The sequence below is a fragment of the Diceros bicornis genome, chromosome 4 (assembly GCF_020826845.1).
Source record: "Diceros bicornis minor isolate mBicDic1 chromosome 4, mDicBic1.mat.cur, whole genome shotgun sequence".
NCBI classification, from domain to species: Eukaryota; Metazoa; Chordata; class Mammalia; order Perissodactyla; family Rhinocerotidae; genus Diceros; species Diceros bicornis.
In genome coordinates, this window is record NC_080743.1 from 99,923,187 (window position 1) to 99,946,638 (window position 23,452).

A 23,452-nucleotide genomic window follows, 5' to 3' on the forward strand; every position below is an offset into this window, starting at 1 on the left:
ACCTGCCATGTCTACTCTTTGCCTTCTATAGCAAAGAGTAGCGAATAATACCACGATTATATTTTCAGTTTTGCATCGCACAGAGGGGTTTACTTGTGTGGTGGCTTTGGGGCCCTCGCTGCTCCTCTTATGGAAATGCTGCACTTGATCTTTGCCAGAAAGCTGGTGGTGTCCCATGATGAGGCCAAAGGGGAACAACTGGACACTGGGCTGGGGGCCTCGGGAGCCTATTCCAGGAGGCTCCTGAAGGAAATGGCAGGATTTTGTCTGGATCTGTGAATGACAGCTTTTGCGGTACCTGTAGGAAGCTCTCACAGACAATGTGAGACTGCATAAGAGCCTTGGATAGGGTGCAGGGAGGTGAGGCCCTGCGGGAAACAAGAAGGAGGCTCTGTGCTCTCTGGGGTCAATCTCATTTCTGACAGCTAACCCCAAGGGAAACTGAACAATGCTGTCTCTAGGCATTTTTGTAAAATGTTTATGCTATCCTGTGGACTCTGATATACAGTACTTCCATCCCTAAGAACCTGTGTGGGAGCAGGGAGTAAAGGGGTGGGCAGGGCAGAGGATGGCAGGAGGAGGTTAATTGGTTGACTGTAGGGATTTCTCAGAATGGCTTTTCATTTCTTTCTTTCTTTTTTTTTTTTTGAGGAAGATTGGCCCTGAGCTAACATCTGTTGCCAATCTTTCTCTTTTTCTTTTTTTCTCCCCAAAGCCCCAGTACATAGTTGTGTATCCTAGTTGTAGGTCGTTCTATTTCTTCTATGTGGGATGCTGCCTCAGCATGGCTTGATGAACGATGAGTAGGTCCGCATCCAGGATCCGAACTGCTGAACCCTGGGCCGCCGAAGCGGAAGGCCCAAACAACTTCTATGCCACTGGGCCGGCCCCTCTCAGAATGGCTTTTCACGTTGTTTGGTATAGACCAGTAATTTTACAGATGATTCTGTCTGTGTTTTTTTTTGTGTGTAAATAGGTCTTTTATCTATTAAGGAGCTATAGGCTCAGCCCAGGCTGCAGCAGCTGACTCCTGGGTCAGGAACCCAGAGGTGTGGTTGAAACTGACCAATAAAACTCCTTCATAATCAGGACATTTCTGGACATCTTTGTTTCCTAGGCACGATGATAATGGGATATGCAAGCTAGAATAAAATTTTTATCTCTTTGAGCAGGGCAGGGGCAGAGGGAAGGTTGAGGGGTGGGGAGCCACCTTGCTGGCACTTCTTCACCCAGCTTAAGAGGGAAAAGGAAACGAGTGACCTGGGATTTGCCCTGGGGCCACACGATGGCAGTGTGGAACTGAAAGTGGGTCTGAAGCAGTAATGACCCACAGGGTGGGCTGGGAAATTCACCCAGCCTCGCAGCTCTACTGCCATACTAACTTTCGCTAAAGTTCTAGAATCTTGGCCTCTCATTTGACCCAGTTCTCCTGAGACACCTGGACATGCACTTCTTTCCCTCTAAGCTCATGGAGGATATATTTGGCAAGAAAGGGCGAAGAACAAGAGGTTTCAACTGCAGGGTGAGGGACTGAGTGTAGAGATTCCTACCTGAAAAGGTGTTTGAGGGAGCTAGTGGGACCTCAAAAAAAAAAAAAAAAACCAAACAAACAAAAAAACAAAAGCAGGTAAGATAGAGTTATTATACTGTGTTTGGTTTAGAGGCTGAGGGCTTGGGTTGAAGGCCCCTTGAGAGCCCCTCTGGGCCCAGAAATCTGTCTTGATATTGGGCATAAAATACCTCCTCACTCTAGTAGGTTTTGTTGGCCAATAAAACATTGTCACTCGTGGAATTTTGCTGCAGTTCTATAGTGGGTATTTGGGCGCTTGCTCCTTTAGAATAAGAATTAGTTGAAGACAGGTCACATTTGTTCTGGTCTACTGTATATTCCAAGTTCATTATTGGCATATAATCAACCATCTACTGGTTGCCAGTAACAAATCAATTTCTCTGTATCTTATAAGATAGTTTTGGAGAGATTTTTATCCAGTCCTCACCTATGGAGGAACCCAGAGGAGGGCAGCATGATCGTTCCCTGGACGTTCCCATGAAATACCACATGGGAAAAGTGACTTCATTGTACTGGAAACTGTGCTCCTCAAAGGGTGATTACTCAGACAGGCAACCATTCATACAGATTTAGGCAGCTAACCCTCTAAGCTCATAGAGGTATCACAAACAAAAGGCCATTTTATTTCTAGCAACATGGCTAGCAATGACTTTGAGGATTCGTTCAAATTGTTAGCTGGGCCTAGTCATTGGCTTATTGGCCCAAACTCCTTAGGACGTGAAATCAGCCCTCTTTGGTTATCAGGGCATCTGAGAAGTCATCTGCACCATTGGCAGTCAATTAAACCTCTGTAAGGCACTTGGAGTCACACTTCCAACTCTGTTCTTCAACAGCATGCTTCAAGAATGCCTTCCCCTCACAAGCAATTAGGGTGGGTGCTAATGTTAACCTCTATGATACATTTGTTGTAGAATGTCATACCTTTGAAGCCAATCATAGCAGAGTTCATTATAGACCTTAATCAGACGGTTGTTGGCATCCAGATCTCTGTTCTCTCAGACATCTGCTTCATGCTGCAGAGCATCACGGCTGCCTCTGAGCCCAGACACAGACATTTCTCCACACAGCTCAGTTCAGGTCAGTCCCAGGAGCACTGACTGAGAGCCTGCATCGGCTCAGACCCGCTCGCTTTCTGCCTGCCTCTTCTCCAATCAATTGATTTTCCACCCTTCTTTCTAAACTGAGGTCAGAAACCAGCTCTCTCTCGGATATTTTCTCCGAGTCCACCTGATCCTAACATTCTTGGACCCAGTCTGCCTAAACGTCGATAGGCTCCGGTTTCATCGTTCTGTGTTAATTCCCTTTTGTCTCATGTTGTTTTGTACTTGCTCTTCCCTGTCCCCACAACCAGGTCATACATGCCTTGAGCCCACCCACTGAGATGCTCAAGTCTTCTTTTTATGTATCCTCCTCCCACTCCCCAGGGCCTATCCAGAATTCTGCAGATAGCAGGCACTGTCTATGTTACTGCAGTTGTCCCCTCTCCTGGTATAGGAAATGTCTCAGCAGCATCCCTGTGCCTGCAGAGTCTCCAGCGTGGAGGGTGCCCAACCCTGGAATATCACCCGACAGATGCATATTGGCAATAGTCAGTCCCCGTTTGGACTTGCTGCCTGATGGTCTAGAGTTCTCCAGCATTCAGGGGTCCCAGGTGTCTCTTATTAAACGATGCGTTGGCCAGCCCATCTGCCTCCACCCTGGCAAGGCAGTCCAGTAACTGCGAGCTCTGTGTTTTCAGGGGGAGCATGTGCATTTGTGTACGTTAGGGCTTGGAATTAGGCAGATGCCTGTGTCCCCAAGATCCTGCTCCTGCAGCCCAGCTTCTCCCTACACCTTCTCTGTTCCAGGTCCTGGGCTAGCTTGACCTGCATGACCTGCACCTGCGCAGTTGCCACTCCTTCAGCTGGCCTTGGGCAGCCGGGGTCCTCCAAGCCGGCGGGGCTTGGGCCCAGCCCCAACTACCTTCATAGTCTCCAGTGTGGATGGGGCCCACCCCTTGAATATCAGCCGGTGGCAATAGTTCTCATTTGGACTTGCTGCCCGGCAGAGTCTTGATCGTCTCTTATTTGAGGATATCCAGGTCAGCCTGCTCTGGCCATGCCCTGGCGAGGCAGGCCCATATCCTCCAGCCCTGCCTTTAGGGGGAATATGCGCGTTCGTGTATGTTAGGCCTTGGAATTAGGCTCTCTGGGTGCACCATAACTTGTCTGAACCTCTTCAGCTCACTCTTGAATTCTTTCCTTTTTAAAAGAGATCAATAAGAAATACAGTTTCATTTCTGAATGTAAAGACAGTGTTGTTGTTGTTGGTGTTGGTGTTTATTCCTCATTCTGCCTCTCTAATCAATAGGATCTCTTTTTCCCATTAAGAAAAGCTTTCTAAGGAGACATCTTAATCCATTCCGGTAGCCATAACAGAATACCGTAGACTGGTGGCTTATAAACAACACAAATATATTTCTTACAGTTTTGGAGGCTGCAAGTCCAAAATCAGGGAGCCAGCATGGTGGGTGATGCTCTTTTCTGGCTGCAGACTTCTCTTGTATCCTCACCTGATAGCTGGGGCTAGGGAGCCCTGCGCAGTGTCTTTCATAAGAGCACTAATCTCATTCAGGAGGGCGCCACCCTCGAGACCTAATCTCCCCATGGCTCCACCTCCTAATACCATCACCTTGGGGGTTAGGATTTCAACATGTGAATTTAGGGGAGCACAAACATTCAAACCACAGCAGGAGAGGAACAATAATGGTGGCTAAAAGGTGGCGGGACATGTAGACTGACAAAATTTTCCAGGCCCAGGATCCCAAATCAGAACGATTTCTTGAGATCATCTTGGAGAAGAGGAACCCAGGAAGATGAAAGCTGCTCACTGCCCTCAGTACCAGGGCTAGAAAGGCCATTTACAGCCAGCAGATGAAGCACATCTCTAAGACCTGAATGCCACTCATCTGGGGTCTGAATTTGGCTAGGAGTATTCCTACAGTTACCATTTTTTGAGATGTTTGGTTAGCTATTGTGAGCAAAATTTTTTTCATTTCATGTTTTAGTTAGCTGTTGGCAAAAATATGTTGTGTATGTATCTAGCCACTGCTTACTGCACGCTATCAATTTTAAAACATTTTAAGTTAATTCTCTGAGGTTTTCTAGGACCAGGGTATCTGCAAACAATGACAAATTTTATCCTCCTTTCCAATAGTTATAGCCCTTGTTTTCGTTAACTGTTTCATTGCGAACTTCTAGAGCAGTGTTGGATAATAAAGGAAATGGCAGGCTTGTGTTCGTTCTTCCTCTGTTCATGATTTAATAGGACGGCGTCTAGGACCTTACGGTTAAAAGCATGCAATCTGCTGATTTAGGATAAGCTATTTTTAATTAAGTTAAGAAAGTGTCCTTTTATTCCTAATTGGTTAAAACAAACAAACAACAAACAAACAAACCAGGAATGGATATTGAACTGTATGGATTGCATATGGGAAGATTTTCCTTGGAATAACAGATTGTGGTGCTGGTTCATGCTTGCCAGGACTCTATTTGTGCCTGGCAAACAGCAGATACAAAGGATGAATGATGGCGAGCTTTCTAGATGGACTTTTTAAAGTTCTGAGGGCAGAGCAGCCAGATACAGCACTGAAAAAGGGACAGCGTGCAGCGCTAGGCCAGAGGAAAAGAGAAATTGGTGGTTGCCATTTTATTTAAAACTTTTAAGGAAGTTGTTTATTGTCAATAATTAAAGAGCTCAAAGAGTCATTTAATCATAAGATTGTCACACACAACTCTACTACAGCTGATTAAAATCTTTTTAAAAATTTTCTATGGAGAGAGACTTCACTGCTTTCTCTTCTGATATGCTCCAATATTTTCATATTTAACCTGGTCTTCTTTCTCACATCTCATCTGAATCTTTCTTGCTGAGATATAGGCCTTTTCCCTCTGAGGCCTTGTTGAAAACAAGAAAAAGAAAAAGAAATTGTGCTGCAAAATCAGTGCAAGAATTCACCGAGAACTGCCCCCATTAAAAACTTGGACTTCACATGGCCACTTGAGTGTATTCCACCGGCTCAGAGACAGCAGGGTTCACAAAAGTCCAGAAATTGGGGCTGTGGAGTTTTGGATTGACGTTGACATAATCTGTGGCTTCCTTTACGTTCTCATAGTCCAGGGCAGAGTCATCTTTTATACCTCCAGGGTCTGAAAAGATCATTTGTGCATAATTCACATCCATGGTGGCCTTAGGTAAAAGAAAAAAAACACAGAGAAATGTGGGTCAAGATTCCTACAATGTTTGGAGGAGGTAGGGCCCTAGGACTGAACTGTCACTCAAGGAGGCTCGCCCTAGGCTGGATGGGAAGGAACCTGGGTCCCAGGCAGCTGTGTCTGAGAGCAGGGCCAGGACAGTGACGAAGATTGCCAATGAAAGTCTGCATCCTCCTGTCTGTGGAGAATGAAGGGGTTTAAGGAAGAAAGAGGTGGAGACTCAATCCAAGTGAGGTCAGGACTCGGAGCAGACTTGGCCCAGTGACAGGGATATGGGGAGAAGGAGGTTTCCCGTTAGCAGTTTCATCAGCCCGCCCTGACCCACTTTGGATGATCCATGTTGCTATGGGGCTGTGAGTGAAAGCCTGGCTGCCCTCACCTAAGAATGCGGTAATGACTCGAGAAACCCCTCCTTCCTTGCTCTCGTCCCTGTAGCTGGGGTGGCCTGAGTTCTCCGGGTTTGCAGCAGGGACCCCAGGCTGCACACGGAGGGGGGATCACTAGGAATATCCATTACCCGGCAGGTGGGAGGCGAGCTGTCGGAGCTGTCGGAGCTGTCGGAGCTTTCTGAGGATGGGTCGCTGTCATCTGGGGAGAAATAGAAACTGTTCTTCTAAAGGAAACCAGAGGGTGTTAGGAAAGGATAGAGACAATGGAAGGGAGAATGAGACAAAGACAGAGGCAGAGCCAGCAATGCAAAGACGAGTGGGGAAGATAGGCACAGAGCCCCCAAAGGAGGAAGAAGGAATAGAACAGAGAAAGGGTGGTGGGGCAGAGCCTCCAAACATAGCCAGGACCACGTCCAAGTCTCCCAGCACTGCTGCTTTGTCCGGCTCCATCTGAGACGAATAGCAAACACACGAGGCCTGACTGTGCTTGGGAGGAGTAAGCAGGGCCATGCTGAGAACATGTGGCCCAGTGTAAACAGCTCTGATCTCAGAAGTCACAGGCACAGGTACCAGTCTAACACTGTCACTAACTCTAGGAGGTCACAACCATTTTGTGCCCTGGTTTTGTCCCCCGTGAAACAAGAAGGTTGGGTGATGCTCTCTGACGTCCTTGCCAACCAAAGAGTCTCTAATTCTGGCCAGGCTCTGGTGAAGCTTTGGGATCAGGAGTCGTGATGAGGCCAGTGCCTCTCCCGCTCTGCTGAACCACTGAATTCATGTGAGTGGCATCTTCTGGTTCCCACACGCACTGAGGCCTTATCTCAGTGTCCAGAAAGCCTGACAACCAGATTTCCCCAACCGAAAAGATAAAATTAGAAGCACGGAGCAAACTCAAATCAGTCAAGAGATAAACCAATGAAAAAAGTGCGATCTCTGGTGAGTGAGTGTCCAGGGCCAGTTGTCTTGCTGCAGAAGCAGTAGTTTCCACTGTGCAAATAGAGACCTGGTGGGTCTCCAAGCCCTGAGACTGAACACAAGAGGTGGTATTCCTGCTGGTTCACTTGCCAGAGGGGCATATAGATTTGAACCATCACCAAGACTCGTATTTATTAAAATTCCCAGATACCCATGAGGATCTAAAACTGTGGAGAAGGTTCCTCTGGGAGTGTGGCTGAGCCGGCTTCTGGACCAGCCGAGGACAGTGGCCAGATGGTGTGAGGTGGTAGCCATGGCTGGAGGCAGGTGGTTGAATTGGCTCCACCACTAACTGGCCAGGCAGAAGAAAAGGCGCCATAGTATTACTGAGACAGGAGCAGAAACAGTCCCCAGGCCCCTCTACAGTCATTCACACATGACCAAACCTCGAAAAGAACTGAGACCCACACAAACCCAGTGCAATCTGCCCCACATGATAGGGTGAACAACTTACTGAAAAAGGTAGGGTGGCGAGGCCTTTGCTGAGGTGGGCACGAAGCATCTTCAGGCTAGCGGTTGGGGCTGGCAGGGACAGACTTGGGCTGCAGCAGGGAGGCTTCCCGAGTGTCCAGACAGAGCAGAGTAAGCTTTATGACAGATTCTCTCCCGCCCTACTACTCACGCCTGTAACGGGGCTCCGATGTGGGGGTGCTTCTCTCTGCCGGAGCGTCCTTCATCTCCTTGGCAGCAGCTGGGTGCTGGCAGGCAGGGCTGGGCCTGGGGGCCTGGAGCCTGGCCTTTTTCAGTGTCCGCTCACTCTCATTGGCTAGAGGGGACAGGGCAAGGGTCAAAAGGGAAAGCTCGCTGGGTTAGGCACGTTCTATCTCTGAGCACAGCTCTCACGAGGGCAAAACGTTCAGAGGGATCTCTTCAAATCTCAGCACTGCTCTGCTCGAGCCCTGCAATGCCCCTACCTCCCTTGGAGGAAAAGTCAAGGTCCCAGCTGGGAAAGCCCTCCATGGCCTCGCCCCTCCTCCTTCTTTCCTCCCTGCTCCTCAGCTCCAGCCGCCCTGCCCTCTTTGCTCCTGCAGTTCAGAGCCTCACACTCTCCTGCCTCAGGGCCTTTGCAGATGCAGCTCACTCCGTTCCTTCCTCAGCTTTATACTCAAATGTCAGCATCTCAGGGATGCTGACCACCATCCGGTTCATCTCTCCTTGCCTTGCTTCATTTTTTTTCTCCCTAAACATTCCATAATCTAACACAGGTGGTTTTATTTGTTTATCTTGTTTGTGGTCTGTGCCCCCACAAAACGTAAGTTATGTAAGGGCAGAGATTTTTGTGTTGTTCCCTGTTGTATTGAATGAATGAAAGAATGAAAGAATGAATGAATGTCTAGAGAAGCCTAGACTTCCTTTACTGGAAAAAGCCTCAAAACACCATCCTGCGCAATCTCCTATCTTAGCACAGCCAAAGCAGTGTTATTTTATTTTCCCTAATTATAATGCCGTCCCAGAACAGAGCTTCTCTACTTTCTATTGTAAATCCAAAGAATTTAAGCTAATCTCTTAGTCTAACCATACTCCCTTCACGTTCAGTCCTTTAGTGGTGATGAAGAAAATTAATTAGGCCCAGGTTAAGTGAGCCCACCCTCACGAGCATTGCAGAAGCTCGTCTCTAGACAGAAGGTCTGGGGAGTGGAAGGACTCGGCCATCATTCCCAACCAGAAATAGGTTTGGTCAGAGTGGGGATTACACTGTTGGAGGCTGGCAGGGTGAGGGGCGATCTGGCCAGTGGATCCTCAAGTAGGTTTTCAAGTGCTATTCGGGGGCTCCACAGGGGGCTCGTCCTACTGCAGGCTGGGGCGTGGTTCCTGAGGGTGACTGGGAGGGAAGAGAATGCTGAGCCAGTTACCCATGTGCCTGCCGAGCAGGCAGGTGATGGCTGCAAGGATGCAGGCCTGGAGGATGAGGGACACCCCCGCGATCACTAGCCCGTGCCAGAGCTTCATGTCTCTGTGGGGAGAGGAGAAAGGTCGGAGTTAGAGGTGGCAGAGACACTCGTACAGCTGCAAACCCATCCCTGCTCCCGGGCAGAGGCAGCCATCTGGTGTTGCTGTGTTCTCAGGGCAGGTCTCTTTGCCTTTCTGGACAGGACAGTGTGAAGAGCCAGGGAGGGTGGTGTGCACACTTGGAAGCCAGCGACACCAGTCAGCCTGATTGGAACCCTACTCACTCTGTCAGCATGGTGGGCTTCTTGCAGGGCAGCTGTGGGTCGTGAGTGGGGCTCAGGCTCTTTCGGGGGCAACAGGAAGAGCCCCAGGAGCAACCACTCTGGGATCCTCGTAGCCACGTGGTGCCACCTGCAAGACCGTCCTGGAGACCTGTGGGAAGCAAGGCGTCTGGTCAACACTCCTGGGCCTCACGCCCCGGTTCCCCTCGCACCAACTCGACTGCTTGGGGATCTCTTGCTTTCCTCTCTCCAGAGTTCAGTTTTAAATTCTACAAAAGAAGCAGTAACGGTCTCAGTACCTAACAGCCAGTGGGCACTCAGTTGGTGCCAGCCACAATGCTGAGCCCTTGCACACCACCATCCCCCTAATTCACACAATCCTGACCTAAACATCATTACCTTCCCTTTATAACGAACAATGCGAGGTTCTGGGAGCTGAGGGACATGTCTGAGGTTGCATAGCTGGCAGGTGGCTGGGCCTGGATTTGATCTCTAAGTCCAAGCCCACGTGCTTACCCAGTTGTCTCTGCTCCTGGAGAGCCTTCACCTGCTGCTGGACGCACAAAGGTCCAACTTGAGCAAATACCCTGGGAGAGATTCTTTGAAGAAGTCCAAATCTTAAATACACACACACATGCACATACCCTCTACATGGCTTCCTTGGTCTTTACAACCAAGACTGTGGATGCTGTTACAACCTCACAAATATGTTTATTTTAAAAATCAGCTTATGAATTTCATCAGCATGTTGCTGAATATGGAGTTTATCCTAAGACAAAGGCAGGATAATTTCAAAGCCTTTGAAATGATATTTATATTTACTCAGCACTGAGATGGGGCCACACAACCGCCCACTGGCCTGCTGCAGAATAAATCTTAAAAACCTCTTACTGCCATTGAGACTTATTTTCCCAATTAGGATTCCCAAGTGCTAAGGGCAGTGTGCAAATTCCTGAAATTTGTTTTTATTTGTAGTTCTCACACCGGGGCTTTCTAAAATCAAAACTTGGACCAAGAGGCAGGAGAGAGAGAAGGTGGAGATGGGGAGGGAGGGTAAGGAGTTTGCCACCACTGCCTCTCCAGGGCTGTGGGTGCTGGCCAGCTGGATGTCTCCAGAGAGAAAATACAGGCACACCTCATTTTATTGCACTTTGCAGATATTGAGTTTTTTACTTGAAGTTTTGTGGCAACCCTGCATTGAGCAAGTCTATCGGCGCCATTTTTGCTCACTTCTTATCTTTGTGTCACATTTTGGTAATTCTCGCACTATTGCAAACTTTTTCATTATTGTTATATTTGTTATGATCATCTGTAACCATTGATGTTACTATTCTAATTGTTTTGAGGCACCACGAACCACACCCATATAAGACGGGGAACTTAACTGATAAACATTGTGTGTTCTGACTGCTCCACCAACTGGCCGTTCCCCCACCTCTCTCCCTCTCTTCGGCCCTCGCTGTTCCCTGAGACACAACAATTTTGAAATTAGACCAATTAATAATCCTACAATGGCCTCTAAGTGTTGAAGTGAAAGGAAAAGTCACACATCTCTCACTTTAACTCAAAAACTAGAAATAATTAAGCTTAGGGGGAAGGCATGTTGAAAGTGTGGGAGATCAAGATTTGGCCACCCTGAAATATATCTCTTTACCTTGATTGTTTTCTCTGAGGGACGTTTGACCTCCCCCACTAACTGCCTAAAGAATTTGACATGGTGTCTCCTTCCTGGAACAGATCTTCTATCATGATGGTTATAAAGATAATGTAGGATAGAGGTTACAATAGCAAAGGCACCAAGCCTCTTTTACCAAAAAACTCTGTCTCTCCCTGACCACATTATCTATAGATGACCCTGAAAAGAATTGTCCTCCTGCCCTCTGAAGTCCCAGGCCACTACCCACCCCCAACACGCTCCTCGCCTTTAGCTGCAATACTTAAGCAAGCAGCTTAGACAGAGGGACGAGTTGCTCATTTCTGAGTTTCTCCCATGTATACATGTTATTAAACTTGGTATTATTTTCTCCTGCTAACCTGTCTTGTTGATTATTTGGCCAGCCAGAAGAACCTTAAGGAAGAGGGCAGAGGGGGATTCTCCCTCTCTCCCGACAAAAGCCAAGACAGGTGGAAAGCTAGGCCTCTTGCACCAGTTAGCCAAGTTGTGAATGCAAAAGAAAAGTGCCTGAAGGAAATTAAAATGCTACTCCAGTGAGCACAAGAATGACAAGAAAGTGGAACAAGCTTATTGCTGATGTGGAGACAGTTTTAGTGGTCTGGATAGAAGATCAACATTCCCTTAAGCCAAAGCCTAATTCAGAGCAAGGCCCGAACTCTTTTAAATTCTATGAAGGCTGAGAGAAGTGAGGAAGCTGCAGAAGAAAAGTTTGAAGCTAGCAGAGGTTGGTTCATGAGGTGTAAGGAAAGAAGCCGTCTCCATAACATAAAAGGGCAAGATGAAGCAGCAAGTGCAGATATAGAAGCTGCAGGAAGTTCTCCAGAAGATTGAGCTAAGATCACTAATGAAGGCAGCTACACTAAACAATATATTTTCAATATAGATGAAGCAGCCTTAAATTGCAAGAAGGTGCCATCTAGGACTTTCACAGCTAAAGAGGAGAAGTCAGTGCCTGGCTTCAAGGCTTCAAAGGACAGACTGAATCTCATTAGGGGCTAATGAGAAGTTTAAGTTGAAGCCTATGCTCATTTACTGTTCCAAAAATCCTAGGGCCTTTAAGAATTATGCTATGTTTACTCTGCCTGTGCTCTATAAATGGAATAACAAAGCCTGGATGACAGCACATCTGTTTACAACATGGTTTACTAATATTTTAAGCCCACTGTTGAGACCTGCTGCTCAGAAAAAAAGATTCCTTTCAAAATATTACTGCTCATTGACAATGTGCCTGGTCACCCCCGAGCTCTGATAGAGATGTATAATGAGATTAATGTTGTTTTCATGCCTGCTAACAAAACAGCCATTCTGCAGCCCATGGATCAAGGAGTAGTTTTGACTTTCAATTCTTATTATTTAAGAAATATATTTCATAAGGCTATAGCTGTCATAGATAATGATTCCTCTGATGGATTTGGGCAAAGTAAATTGAAAATCTTCTGGAAATGATTCACTATTCTAGATACCATCAAAAACATTCTTAATGTGATTCATGGGAAGAGATCAAAATATCAGATCAATATTAACAGGAGTTTGGAAAAATTTGATTCCAACCCTTATGGATGATTTTGAGAGGTTTAAGACTTCTGTGGAGGAAGTAACTGCAGATGTGGTGGAAATAGCAACAGAACTAGAATTAGAAGTGGAGCCTGAAAATGTGACTGAATTGCTGCAATCTCTTGATAAGACTTTAACAGACGAGGAGTCGCTTCTTACAGATGAGCAAAGAAAGTGGTTTCTTGAGATGGAATCTACTCCTGGTGAAGATGCTGTGAAGATTGTTGAAATGACAACAAGGGATTTAGAATATTACATAAACTTAATTGATAAAGCGGCAGCAGGGTTTGAGAGGATTGACTCCAATTTTGAAAGAAGTTCTACTGTGGGTAAAATGCTATCAATCAGCATCACATGTTACAGAGAAATCGCTCATGAAAGGAGAAGTCAATCCATGCGGCAAACTTCATTGTTGTCTTATTTTAAGAAACTGCCACAGCCCCCTCAACCTTGAGCAACCACACCCGGATCAGTCAGCAGCCATCAACGTCGAGGCAAGACCCTCCACCAGCAAAAAGATTATGACTCGCTGAAGGCTCAGATGATGGTCAGCATTTTTTAGCAATAAAGTATTTTTTAATTAAGCTATGTACATTTTTTTAGACATAATGCTATTGTATACTTAATAGACTACATTGTAGGGTAAACATAACTTTTATATGCACTGGGAAACCAAAAACTTTGTGTGACTCGCCTTATAGTGATATTCAGTTTATTGCTGTGGTCTGGAACTGAACCCACAACATCTCTGAGGTGTGCCTGCACCATCATCTCCCCCACACCCTTTACATACCAGCAAGCCAGTCCTTAGCAACGACTTTTCTTCTCAAGGTCAAAAGTTGGGAGCAACACATGCCCAACTTATTCATCATACTTTCTTAAGCCCCCTCTTTCCTACAAAATAAATTCTAGACACTTCTCCCAAAGGAAACTAACTCTATCTACTCTTTGCTTGAATGAGCAAAGTACACCTAACATTATCACTTCCAAAGAAGGGGCTGCAGGGAGGCAGGAGGTGGACACTGACAGACAGCAGACAAGAAAGGACTTCAGGAAATTATTCATCTTCCATCTCCCCGAAGTCCACAGACCAATGGATAGAAAGTCCAGTATCCCCCAAAGTTCGGCAAACTCCAGAAAAAAAGCCCAGTCAAAAGTGACTTGTACACAAAGTAAAATTTGCAGAGCCAAGAGGCTGGAAAGAAAACACACAGAAGACGAAGATGAAGCAAGAGGGGATTGTTCAGGAGAAACTGTGATCTTGACAGGTTGGGTGAGTTGATTGAATAAAGGACATCGACATATTGTAAGTGGCCTGCTCTTGTCTTCTTTTGGATAAGCCCTCCGAAAATTTTGGCAGATACTGATTTCTCAAGCAAATTTCACCCCAATATTGATTTCTGGGGCAGCTGTAAAAGGAAGATTAGACTTTACCAGGAGAGCTTTATTGCACTACAAAAGACATGAAAATCGTGGAAAGGGCTAGAAGCCAGGCTGGTGTGTCTGGGAAATCAACAATGTTCCCTTTTTGAGGGTGCTCTAGGGCTTTAGTATTGAGTATGTCCTACTGAATGTCTCATTTGTCCTTGATCACAGAAATTCTTCTCCCTCTTCCACGGAAGGGGATGGCCAGGGAGCCACCAAGGCTGTGCTTGCAGACACACTCCAAGTTGGGATTATTTTAAGGCTCCTCTTTCTCTTTATTTATTAAAAAATGAACAACTAATAGATATTTGTAGTAGAAGAATTAAAAGTGCAAATTAGCAAAGCATTTCACAAAATCATCCCAAATTTTATTCCATAAAATTTTCTGTATATTTCGTATATTTATGTGTGTGTAAATATATGTACACACACACAATCTTTTTTGAACATGGCATCATACCGATTAGCAGCTTCTCCTCGTCATTTACTGTATCATAAACACGCTTCAGATCAGAAAAACCTCCATTAAAAAGCCCCAATCTGGGGGACCACAGGCCAAATTCAGCTCCTAGATGGTTTCGTTTGATGATGTGCTTTAAAGATGTGGATTTGGATGCCCTAAGAAGGGACATATACTCTTCAGTCCCTGACTCATTCCTGGAGGCATTGCGTCTGCCGCCCTGAATTTAGAGCATCATTTTAAATTACTCCTATTCCTGTTTATCAGTGTTTCTTAGCACTCTCCGACACTGGGAGCCAGACAGGTCCTCATTGTCTAGAACTGTCTTGTACACTGCTGGACGTTCAGCCTCCTGGGCGACCACCAATGTAACAGGTCAATGTGACAACCAAAATGACCCCGCACGTTTCCGAAAGCCCGCCGAGGCAGTTGCTTTTGCCCCCAGTTGAGAATCACTGCATTAAATAAGTGTTTCATTATTTTAAAACCAATATCTTATTTTGGCTCTTTATACTATATTGTATAGTATATTGTCTATACTATATTGTCTATACTTTCTTCTGTCATTTTACTATATTATGAGCATCTTACTAGCCAATGACACTGAGTACCTGTGTCACTATAGGGCATAAAAGTCAAACAGACCTCACTATGGATCCTAGTTTGGTTCCCTTCTAGATGCGAGTTATCGAACTTCTCAGAGTCTCAGTTTCTATACCCATACAATGGGGAGAATAATAGCATCTACCTCACAGGGTTCTTGTGTGGGTTCAGTGAGTTATGCTGTTTGTGAAGACCTTTACACAATGCCAGGCATGTGGGAAGCACTCAATAATTAGCAGGTACTATTCACCCCTAAAACACCGACACGGTGGCTAGAGTACAGCGATTACGATGAGGTTGGTCTTTTAGGAAACTTGGGCATTTGTTTTGAGCACAGTTTGAAGATAAGATCTGGGACAGGATGAGGGATGAAAATTGCAACAGACATCATTTTGTGAGCGGCTAAATGGCCCCTAACCACAATGAGCAGGTTGTTCTCTGGGGTCTAATTGCGAATTGCTGATCAGACAGTCGCCAGAAATATCTGCTCATTTGCACACACACACACTTACTAAACAACCGGGAAATGAGCAATTTACGGTAATTATGTTGTGAAAAAGTGCCTGGACCATGTGAGAGTTTGGTACGCCTCATTCCACCATTGAAATCAGGACCGTCCTGCCCTTTTTGGCACAGCTGAGTTTCGACACCCAGTCTCACACTAATGTAGTGCCAGCCCGGCACCTCAAAACTACACTTGAGCAGAGTGCTAAGAGCATTTCTCTTGTTCGCTTCAGACCCGGGTGGAAAGGCTGACGCCTCCAGTCAGGGCTCGATTCCATTTTATTGATTCCCCTTCTGCTGATACAGGAGCTCCCTCGCGGCCTTCCCGGGAGGTGCAGCATAACATCAGAGGTGAAATAAAAAAGGCGTACCTTTTCCTGCCTGACACCATGCTTTCTTTCAATAGATTCTAGAAAGAGTGCTTTAAAACAAGGGCACAATAGAAGATGATTTATATGAAATCACGTAGATTAAAGTAATCGCAATCAACACTGCTAACCTGACTTTACCCATCTTTTAAAATTAAATAGCTTTAAAGATTTATTAAAAGCTTTAAAAAAGATTTTTTGCCATCTTCATTCATTTATTACTTTTAGAATTAATAATTTGAACCATAACACAGCTGTATGGTATAGTGGAAAGAGAACAAGACAGGGCGGTGAGAGCCTGGCTCCTCATCCTAGCTCTGTCGCTTGCTAACGGTGTGACAGGGGACAGATAGAAGTCTTTTCTAGGCCCTAAGAGGACTGAAATTAAGGGACTCGGCCCTTGAAAGTATACCTAAGGCTCTTTCAAGCCCTAAGCATTCTGTTCTTTAAAGACTGAAGTAAGGAAGGGAAAAGGGAAGCAAATTTCGGTGGAAATGGAATATTTTAAAAGAAAAAAAACTTTGTTTCCATTTTATAATATCATCCAGCCTCCTCCACATGACTGGACTTTTCTCCCCTAATTTAATATACAGTTTTGAATAATCAAGAAAAGGAAGAAACATAAATAAACCAAACTCGTAATGAATATAACCAGAGAAACAGAGGAGATCAAAAATTGTGAGACTAAGATTTTTTTGATGAAATCCCAATAAAATTAATGATTTCCTAGAAAAATATAAATGAATAAAATTGATTCCACAAGGCATAGAAAACTTAAACAGACCAAAACCAAAACAAAATAACAAGAAGGAAGTTTGGGAAGGAGCATAGTACCCAGCTGCTACAGGCAGAGAACTTGGAGTCAGACGGCCTGGGTTCACATCCCAGCTCGTTCTCTGCATGAGCCTGGTCCAGTTACTTAACTCCTCAAAGCCTCAGTTTTCTTATCTGTAAGATAGGAACAATAGTAACTATTCTAACTATATCTAATCCTAATTCTCAGGATTAGATAAGACACGATACCTACATGATACATGATACCTACTTCTGAGGATGAAATAAGATGAGGTATGTGAAGTAGTTATTACAGCTTTTGTCACATAGTAATAAGCATCCAATAAATTATAGCTATTATTATTTAGAAATTAATAGCATTATCCGAATTATCTACCCAAAACCTGTGTCCAAATAATTTTACAAATGAGTTATTTGAAACTTTTGAGGAACACGTAATTTTTATTCTATGTAAGCAGATCCAGGGCACAGAAAAAGATGGAAAACTCTCCAGGCTCATCTCAGTTATGAATTCAGAGGTAAACATATGATAACATCAAGAAGTTACTCCAGGGATGTCCAGGAAATCAGTTATCACCATAACGAAACAAGCGTTGAGTATTTACCATGCTCCTTTATCCTCTTGCTCTACAAAAATAGACGTTATTGCCATTTCGTAAATGAGGACACTAAGGTTTAAGAGGTTAAGTGACTAGCCGTGGTCCCCAACCCCCATCCTGCCGCAAGAGTGGGATTTCAAAATCAAGACCGTCAGACTCAAAAGTCTAGCTCTCATTCATTACAGGGAATTGCCTTTTATATGATATAAATACAACATCCATAGATCAAATTTAAAAAGTGATGATCTCAGTAAATTGCCAAAAAACATTTGATGAAATCGAATACTCATTTCTTATTTTTCAAGTTAATAGAATAAGAATATGAGGCTTGTTTATTACTATAATAAAGAATATCCCTTCCAGACCAACAATCAACATAGACCAAATGGTAAACTATTTTAGCAGTTATTTGGGAACAAGGATGTCTGTTGTAACCATTTTTAAAAATTAGTCCTGAAAATTCTAGTTCCTGGAAGTTGGAAGTTCCTCCAACCTCCAATTTATAATAATAATAAGGATATTGAATATTTATTGAGCATGTTCTGTGATACTTTTACATATGTCACTCGTCCGATTCTCACAATCACCCTAGGAGGTAGGTGCCATTCTTGTTTCCATTTTACAGAGGACAAAAATAAGATACAGAGAAGCTGACTACATTGCTTAAGATGATGAGCAGAGGTGCTGGGGCTTTGTGACCAGGCGGCTGGCAACGGAGCCAGAGCTAGTACCTGACACATGAAAGAAGTGAAAGTATCATTTGGGGCAAGGAGAAGCCAAATTCATCCTTTTTTGCAAAAGATGTGATTTTACACCTAGAAATCCCAGAAGAATCGATTGAAAAACTAGTGAAATTAACGAGACTGCTCAGGAAAGTCCTGAGGGCATGATAAATATTCTAAAATTACCACCTATTCTTTCTATTATACTAACAATGGCCAGGTAGAAAATGGAATTAGGGAGGGGGGGAACCATGAGCCTTAGCAACTGTCGCAATAGATATATCGAAAAATAACTTTAATCATAAGAAAATTATTTTGAAGAAAATAATAAAAATTTACTGAGAAATCTAAAAAACTAATAGAAAGACATATGATGTTTCAGATTGGGAAGCTGGAGGACTAAAAAAAATCACTTTAAAATTAATTTTTTGGTTCAATAGAATTCCTATCCAAATTACAGTGAGAATTTTTTATAACTCACAATTATTCTAAAGTTTATCTGGGAAAAAATAATAACAATCAAGAAGAATTGAAACACGTTTGAAAAGGAACTGTGGGTGAAGTCTTGACATACCACTTTTTAAGAATAGTGTAGATTTGAAAAAATATGCCAGGATGTACAATAAATATATCATAAAACTGGTTCACAAAGCAGGAGGAGGAAAGGAAAGGATTATTTAATAAGTGTTGTACACAGGGTAATGGATTAGCTACCTATAAAGAAAAAGAAAATAACTTACATCCAGATATGATCTAACAGAATAAATTCCAAAGGGATTAAAGAGGTAAATATTTTTAAATTGGGACATTAAAATTAGAAGGAACTAAGATCAGATAGTCACATATTCAATAATATTTATTAAATCCCCAGATGAGAGAAAACTTTCTCAGCTTATATGCAATGGAAGATATCACAGAGCAATGCAAGAAAAATAGATTTGGCTCTAAAAATATTAAAACTTCATATGTTAAGATAAAATAAACAAAATTTAAAGGCAAACAGACAAAAAAACTAGAACAAGTATGTGCAACACATAATTTTAAAAGATTTTACATTTCTTTTGCAAAAATTGCTAAGAAAAACCCTAGCACCTCAAAACGATAAATGGGTAAAAGGTATAGAACAGATAATTCATAAACAATCCAGAATCAGACCAAAGCTATTATTGCAACGTGGCTCTACCCACTGTTGATTATAAAAGTGAAAAATGGGAAACGATCTAATTGAACAACGAAAGTTAAATAAATTAGAGTGAAGGTATGGAATGGAATATTATACAAACATTTAAAATTATGTTTAGGAAGAGTCAATCTGGGGAAAAAGTCTGTTCTATGAAAAAATAATGCAGTTATATTCAGCTCCATACAAAATGATCACAACTCTGTATAAAGTAAACATAAAAAGAATGAAAATCTGTAAAGAAAGAAAACTCTGGTCATTAAACTTTTTTGTCTATCATATTAGTTTAGTAATAACCCCACCCCCAATTCACCTGATTCAGTCCACCAAATCCAGAATAGTTCATTGATGATAATTTTGCATATCAAATATAGATTTATTCATGAATATAAATTCATGGAAATTAAATTGGGGATTTTATTTAAATATACTTTGTTCAAAACGGGGAAATGGAAGAAAATATATTTAAAAGTTAACAAAACTGGGTATTGGGGTTGTGGATGATGTTTTATTTAATTCTTTTTACTATTTGTCATTGTCAAAGTTTTCTGCAATTAATGCGTATCTTTTTTCCAATCAAGAAAAATAAAACATATTTTAAGAGTATTGAAACAGGCCCAGAAATTCTGAGTGGTTTAAATTAGCATAATACCAAATTTATCTACATAAAATATTTATTTACATCTAAATCGTATCTCACCACGTTAATAGAGCATTGAGATAATCAGCTAAATGTCTGAATTTCAATCAAATTTATTTATTAATATTGTGGTCTGCATGCACGGTCCTATGTGAAATACTCCCATGGACATGAAGGAGAGAACGCCATCTGAACTTTCAAGAGGTCACGTTGTACTTGGAAAATCAAGACATCAATATGTGCAAAATCACAAAGCAGAAAAGATGCCACGTGAAGTACAATGAATTGGCAGAAGGAGTGGTATCAATAATATGTAATATTTCAGAGGAAAAAACTTCCCCACAAAATAGAAGATTCGGAGAGGAGTCCCTGAGAGGGAATTATTTGAAGACCAGGCAACAGATAGACAGAGAGTGGAGGGAATAGCGACCCAGCTACAGGTGTCTGCGGCCCTGGCTATAGGGGATGGCGTTGATGGAGCTGACTGTCTTCAACAAAGTTCAACAGAGATTGGACCACACGTAAACATGATCAAGTGGGAGAAAGCTGAGTACACTACAAGGCGGCCTCACAAGTGAGTGCAGGAAAACGGTGAGGAGTAGGGACTTCGTGGCCAGGTGGATTGGGTTTGGAATTTCAGCTCTGGCCTTCCTAGCTGTGAGTTGTTTTCTCTCTCCAGGCCTCAGTGTTTTATCTGAAAAGTGGGGAGGACACCTGTTTCATTTTTTCAAACTCACATGTGTTGTGTGCTTACTATGTGCCAGTATCATGCAAAACATTTTGCATAGATTATTTTATTTAATCCTCAGAATAACGACTGTATGAGGTAGATACTGTGGTCCCCATTTTACATATGAGAAAACCAGGCTCTAATGCCCCGTGGAGGGGACAGAATTCAAATCCAGGCTGTTTGGGCCAGAGCCTTCACCATATTTTTTTATTTAAAGAGCCTAGTTGAGAGCCTGGCATATATAGGTGTTCAACAGGGGGTGATCCTCAGACCAGAACAGAGTATTCAACCCAAAATTGGCTTACCTATATAAATGCACCCGTTTCCATAGGGACCTGTAGGAAACCTGGGCTCACTCATGATTTTCAGGTGGGACATATAAACAACACAATGTACAAAGCCATATGGTCTTGGGAAGGCCCTGGTCCTACACAGTCCCTGCTCTTATGACTGTTGCTGTGTCCACGCACGAGGAGACAGAAAATTTCAAAACACCCGGCTGTGAGAAGGGAGGAATGGGATCTGCCAAGTACCACGGGGCAGTGGACAAGAGGATTAAGGTGTCCCCTTTGTCCTGGGTGTCAGAGAAACTGCCTCTGGGTTCCCTTGAGCACGTGTCACCATGACAGGGCCCTTGCCCGGGTGGATGGGAGACATCTGGACTATGAAGTGAGAACGTAGATCAACATTCCAGCTTGGCAGCTTGATAAATTCAGCTACCTTGGCCATGTCACTTCCTCTTTCTGAGCCTGTTTCCCTGTCTATAAACTGAAGGGGATGGCTAAAGAGATCTAGTTCTGACATTTGGTTGTTCTAGAATTGCATGAGTCTAAAATGGACACAAAGGATGAGACTCAAATTAACCATAAATAGCCACTTTGAGTTTCAACCAGATAAGCCAAATCTCTAGTAATACATATTTAAGGTGCAGGCATTGCCAATTTTTTAGGAGGAAAACAAGTTACCCAAAATTTCTAATTATAGTAATTTTGGGGAAAGCATTTTTGCAAGCAATTATTTGAGGCGAATGCAACTTAGTTTCAACACTAAATCAGCATGCGTACAAAGAGTTACAAGCAATTTAAGCAGTATACATGGATTCATTTTGCCAGTTCCCACAAAGCTCCAGGTGAATTGGAATGGCCAAATTAGAGTCTGTCTCATAGACTGCCCAACTAAATTTCAGAGAAATTAAGCACCTTCTCCAGATTATGCTCAGTTTGTGAGCACTTTGGTGGCGGGGAACCTCGTCTTGTCCGTGTTTCACACTCCACAATTCCTGGCACAATACTTAGAGACAATGTGTGGGGAAAAGCTCTTTGTAACACTCTGTACACATTGCAATTAAATCAATTTGCATATAATAAACACTATTTAACCTTGGGGGAGCCACTTAATGTCCCTGAGTCTTAGTTTCCTCCTCAGTTAACTGGGAAGTCAAATGTCTCCCTCACAGAGTTTGTCAAGAGGGGTAAGTGAGACTGTGGAATCTTCCAGCACTGTTCCTGCCTCATTGTTGGGTCTAAGGGCCAGGGCCAGCTTCCTGGGCATGCCACCAATGCAGTCTGGTAGGGCTCCATGCTCAGAAGGGCCCCAGGCTTTGTTTAGTGCTCTGCTCTTGCCATATTTAAATTCTTAATAACTTTTTTAACAAGGAACCTCAGATTTTCACTTGCATTGGGCCCTGCCAATTACACAGCCGACGCTACTCAAGGCGTTGTATGGAGTAGAGCTGCAAAAGCTCACACAACAAGGTCAATACAGAGAACAAGATGCAGGGTTGGCCAATCACCAAGTCTTCCTTGAGTGCCTACTCTACACTTCTGAGCCCCCAGGCTGCAGAGACGGTAGAGCGAGGCCTGTGCTAAGAACCCTCTTCTGTGCTAAAGTTCTCCAGAAGAGTTTTCCTTCACAGCTTGACTTTGGTCAAGTCACTTAACACCTTTGTGCCTCAGTTTCTGTAAAGAAAAGCTATTAATAGCACCTACACTTTGGGGGTTGTTGCGAGGATTAAGTGAATTAATCCACGTAAAGCCCTTAGATCAGTTTCTGGCTCACAGTAAAGCTCTACATAAGGGTCCACTGTGGGGTTCTTTGCTGTTGTTGTTGCTGGCTTCTCCTTGCCAGGATGCTTGCACGACTTTTCTCTTTGACAGCATGCATTTTCTGACTCCCATTCACAACATTTTTAAACTGCCACGCTGTTCCCCTTCCCTCCACATATACCAGTCCTTTACAGCTCAGAACGAATCTTAAGGAAAACACTTCTGCAGGGAGCTGTTCTCTGGGATCTGGTTCCCAATTGACTTTAAAAGAGTAATTACTTAATAGCTACTGTTGACAGCACCGTACTAGCTACTAAATGTGCATTGTCTATAATCCTCATAGCAACACTGTAAGGTGGGTGGTTTTATACCCATTTTACAGATGAGGAAACTGAGGCTTACAAAGGTTTAGCAGAGTTCTTTGGATCCAGTTCTCTCTGGATCCAAAGTCCACGTACCTTCTAGCCAGAGCCCTGATGGCCGCTGCTGCTACCACAGACAGATCTCAGGTCTCAGGAGCAAAAGACTAATGTCCATAAAGTGCAAACCACCGAATCTTAGGTTCATTCCAAGCTGACTGCAATTGAATTCCACACCCTAGAATCCCAGCACATAAACGGAGAATCCCCTCTGAAACTTCTACACATATACGTTCACAAATAGACACACACTCCTCAAACTCATTTAAAATCCTACCTACCCAGACAATACTTACCCCCGGGACCATGAGCAAGGTCTAATCCCAGCCTGTGCTTCAGCGATGTCCTGATGGAAACATCTCCCCCCCACCGACC

The 23,452-nt window shown here is 43.6% G+C and overlaps 1 protein-coding gene across 1 annotated transcript; it reads right to left on the reverse strand.

Moving 5' to 3' along the window:
* Positions 1-5,250: 5,250 nt before the first annotated feature.
* On the reverse strand, positions 5,251-23,452 carry RHEX (regulator of hemoglobinization and erythroid cell expansion). The gene is made up of 6 exons (XM_058538158.1): positions 23,374-23,452; positions 9,362-9,509; positions 9,041-9,141; positions 7,810-7,953; positions 6,341-6,411; positions 5,251-5,797 (listed from the first exon to the last, which is right to left on the reverse strand). The coding sequence occupies exons 2-6, from the start codon at positions 9,370-9,372 to the stop codon at positions 5,597-5,599; spliced, it is 528 nt and encodes a 175-aa protein (XP_058394141.1). The 5' UTR covers positions 9,373-9,509; positions 23,374-23,452; the 3' UTR covers positions 5,251-5,596.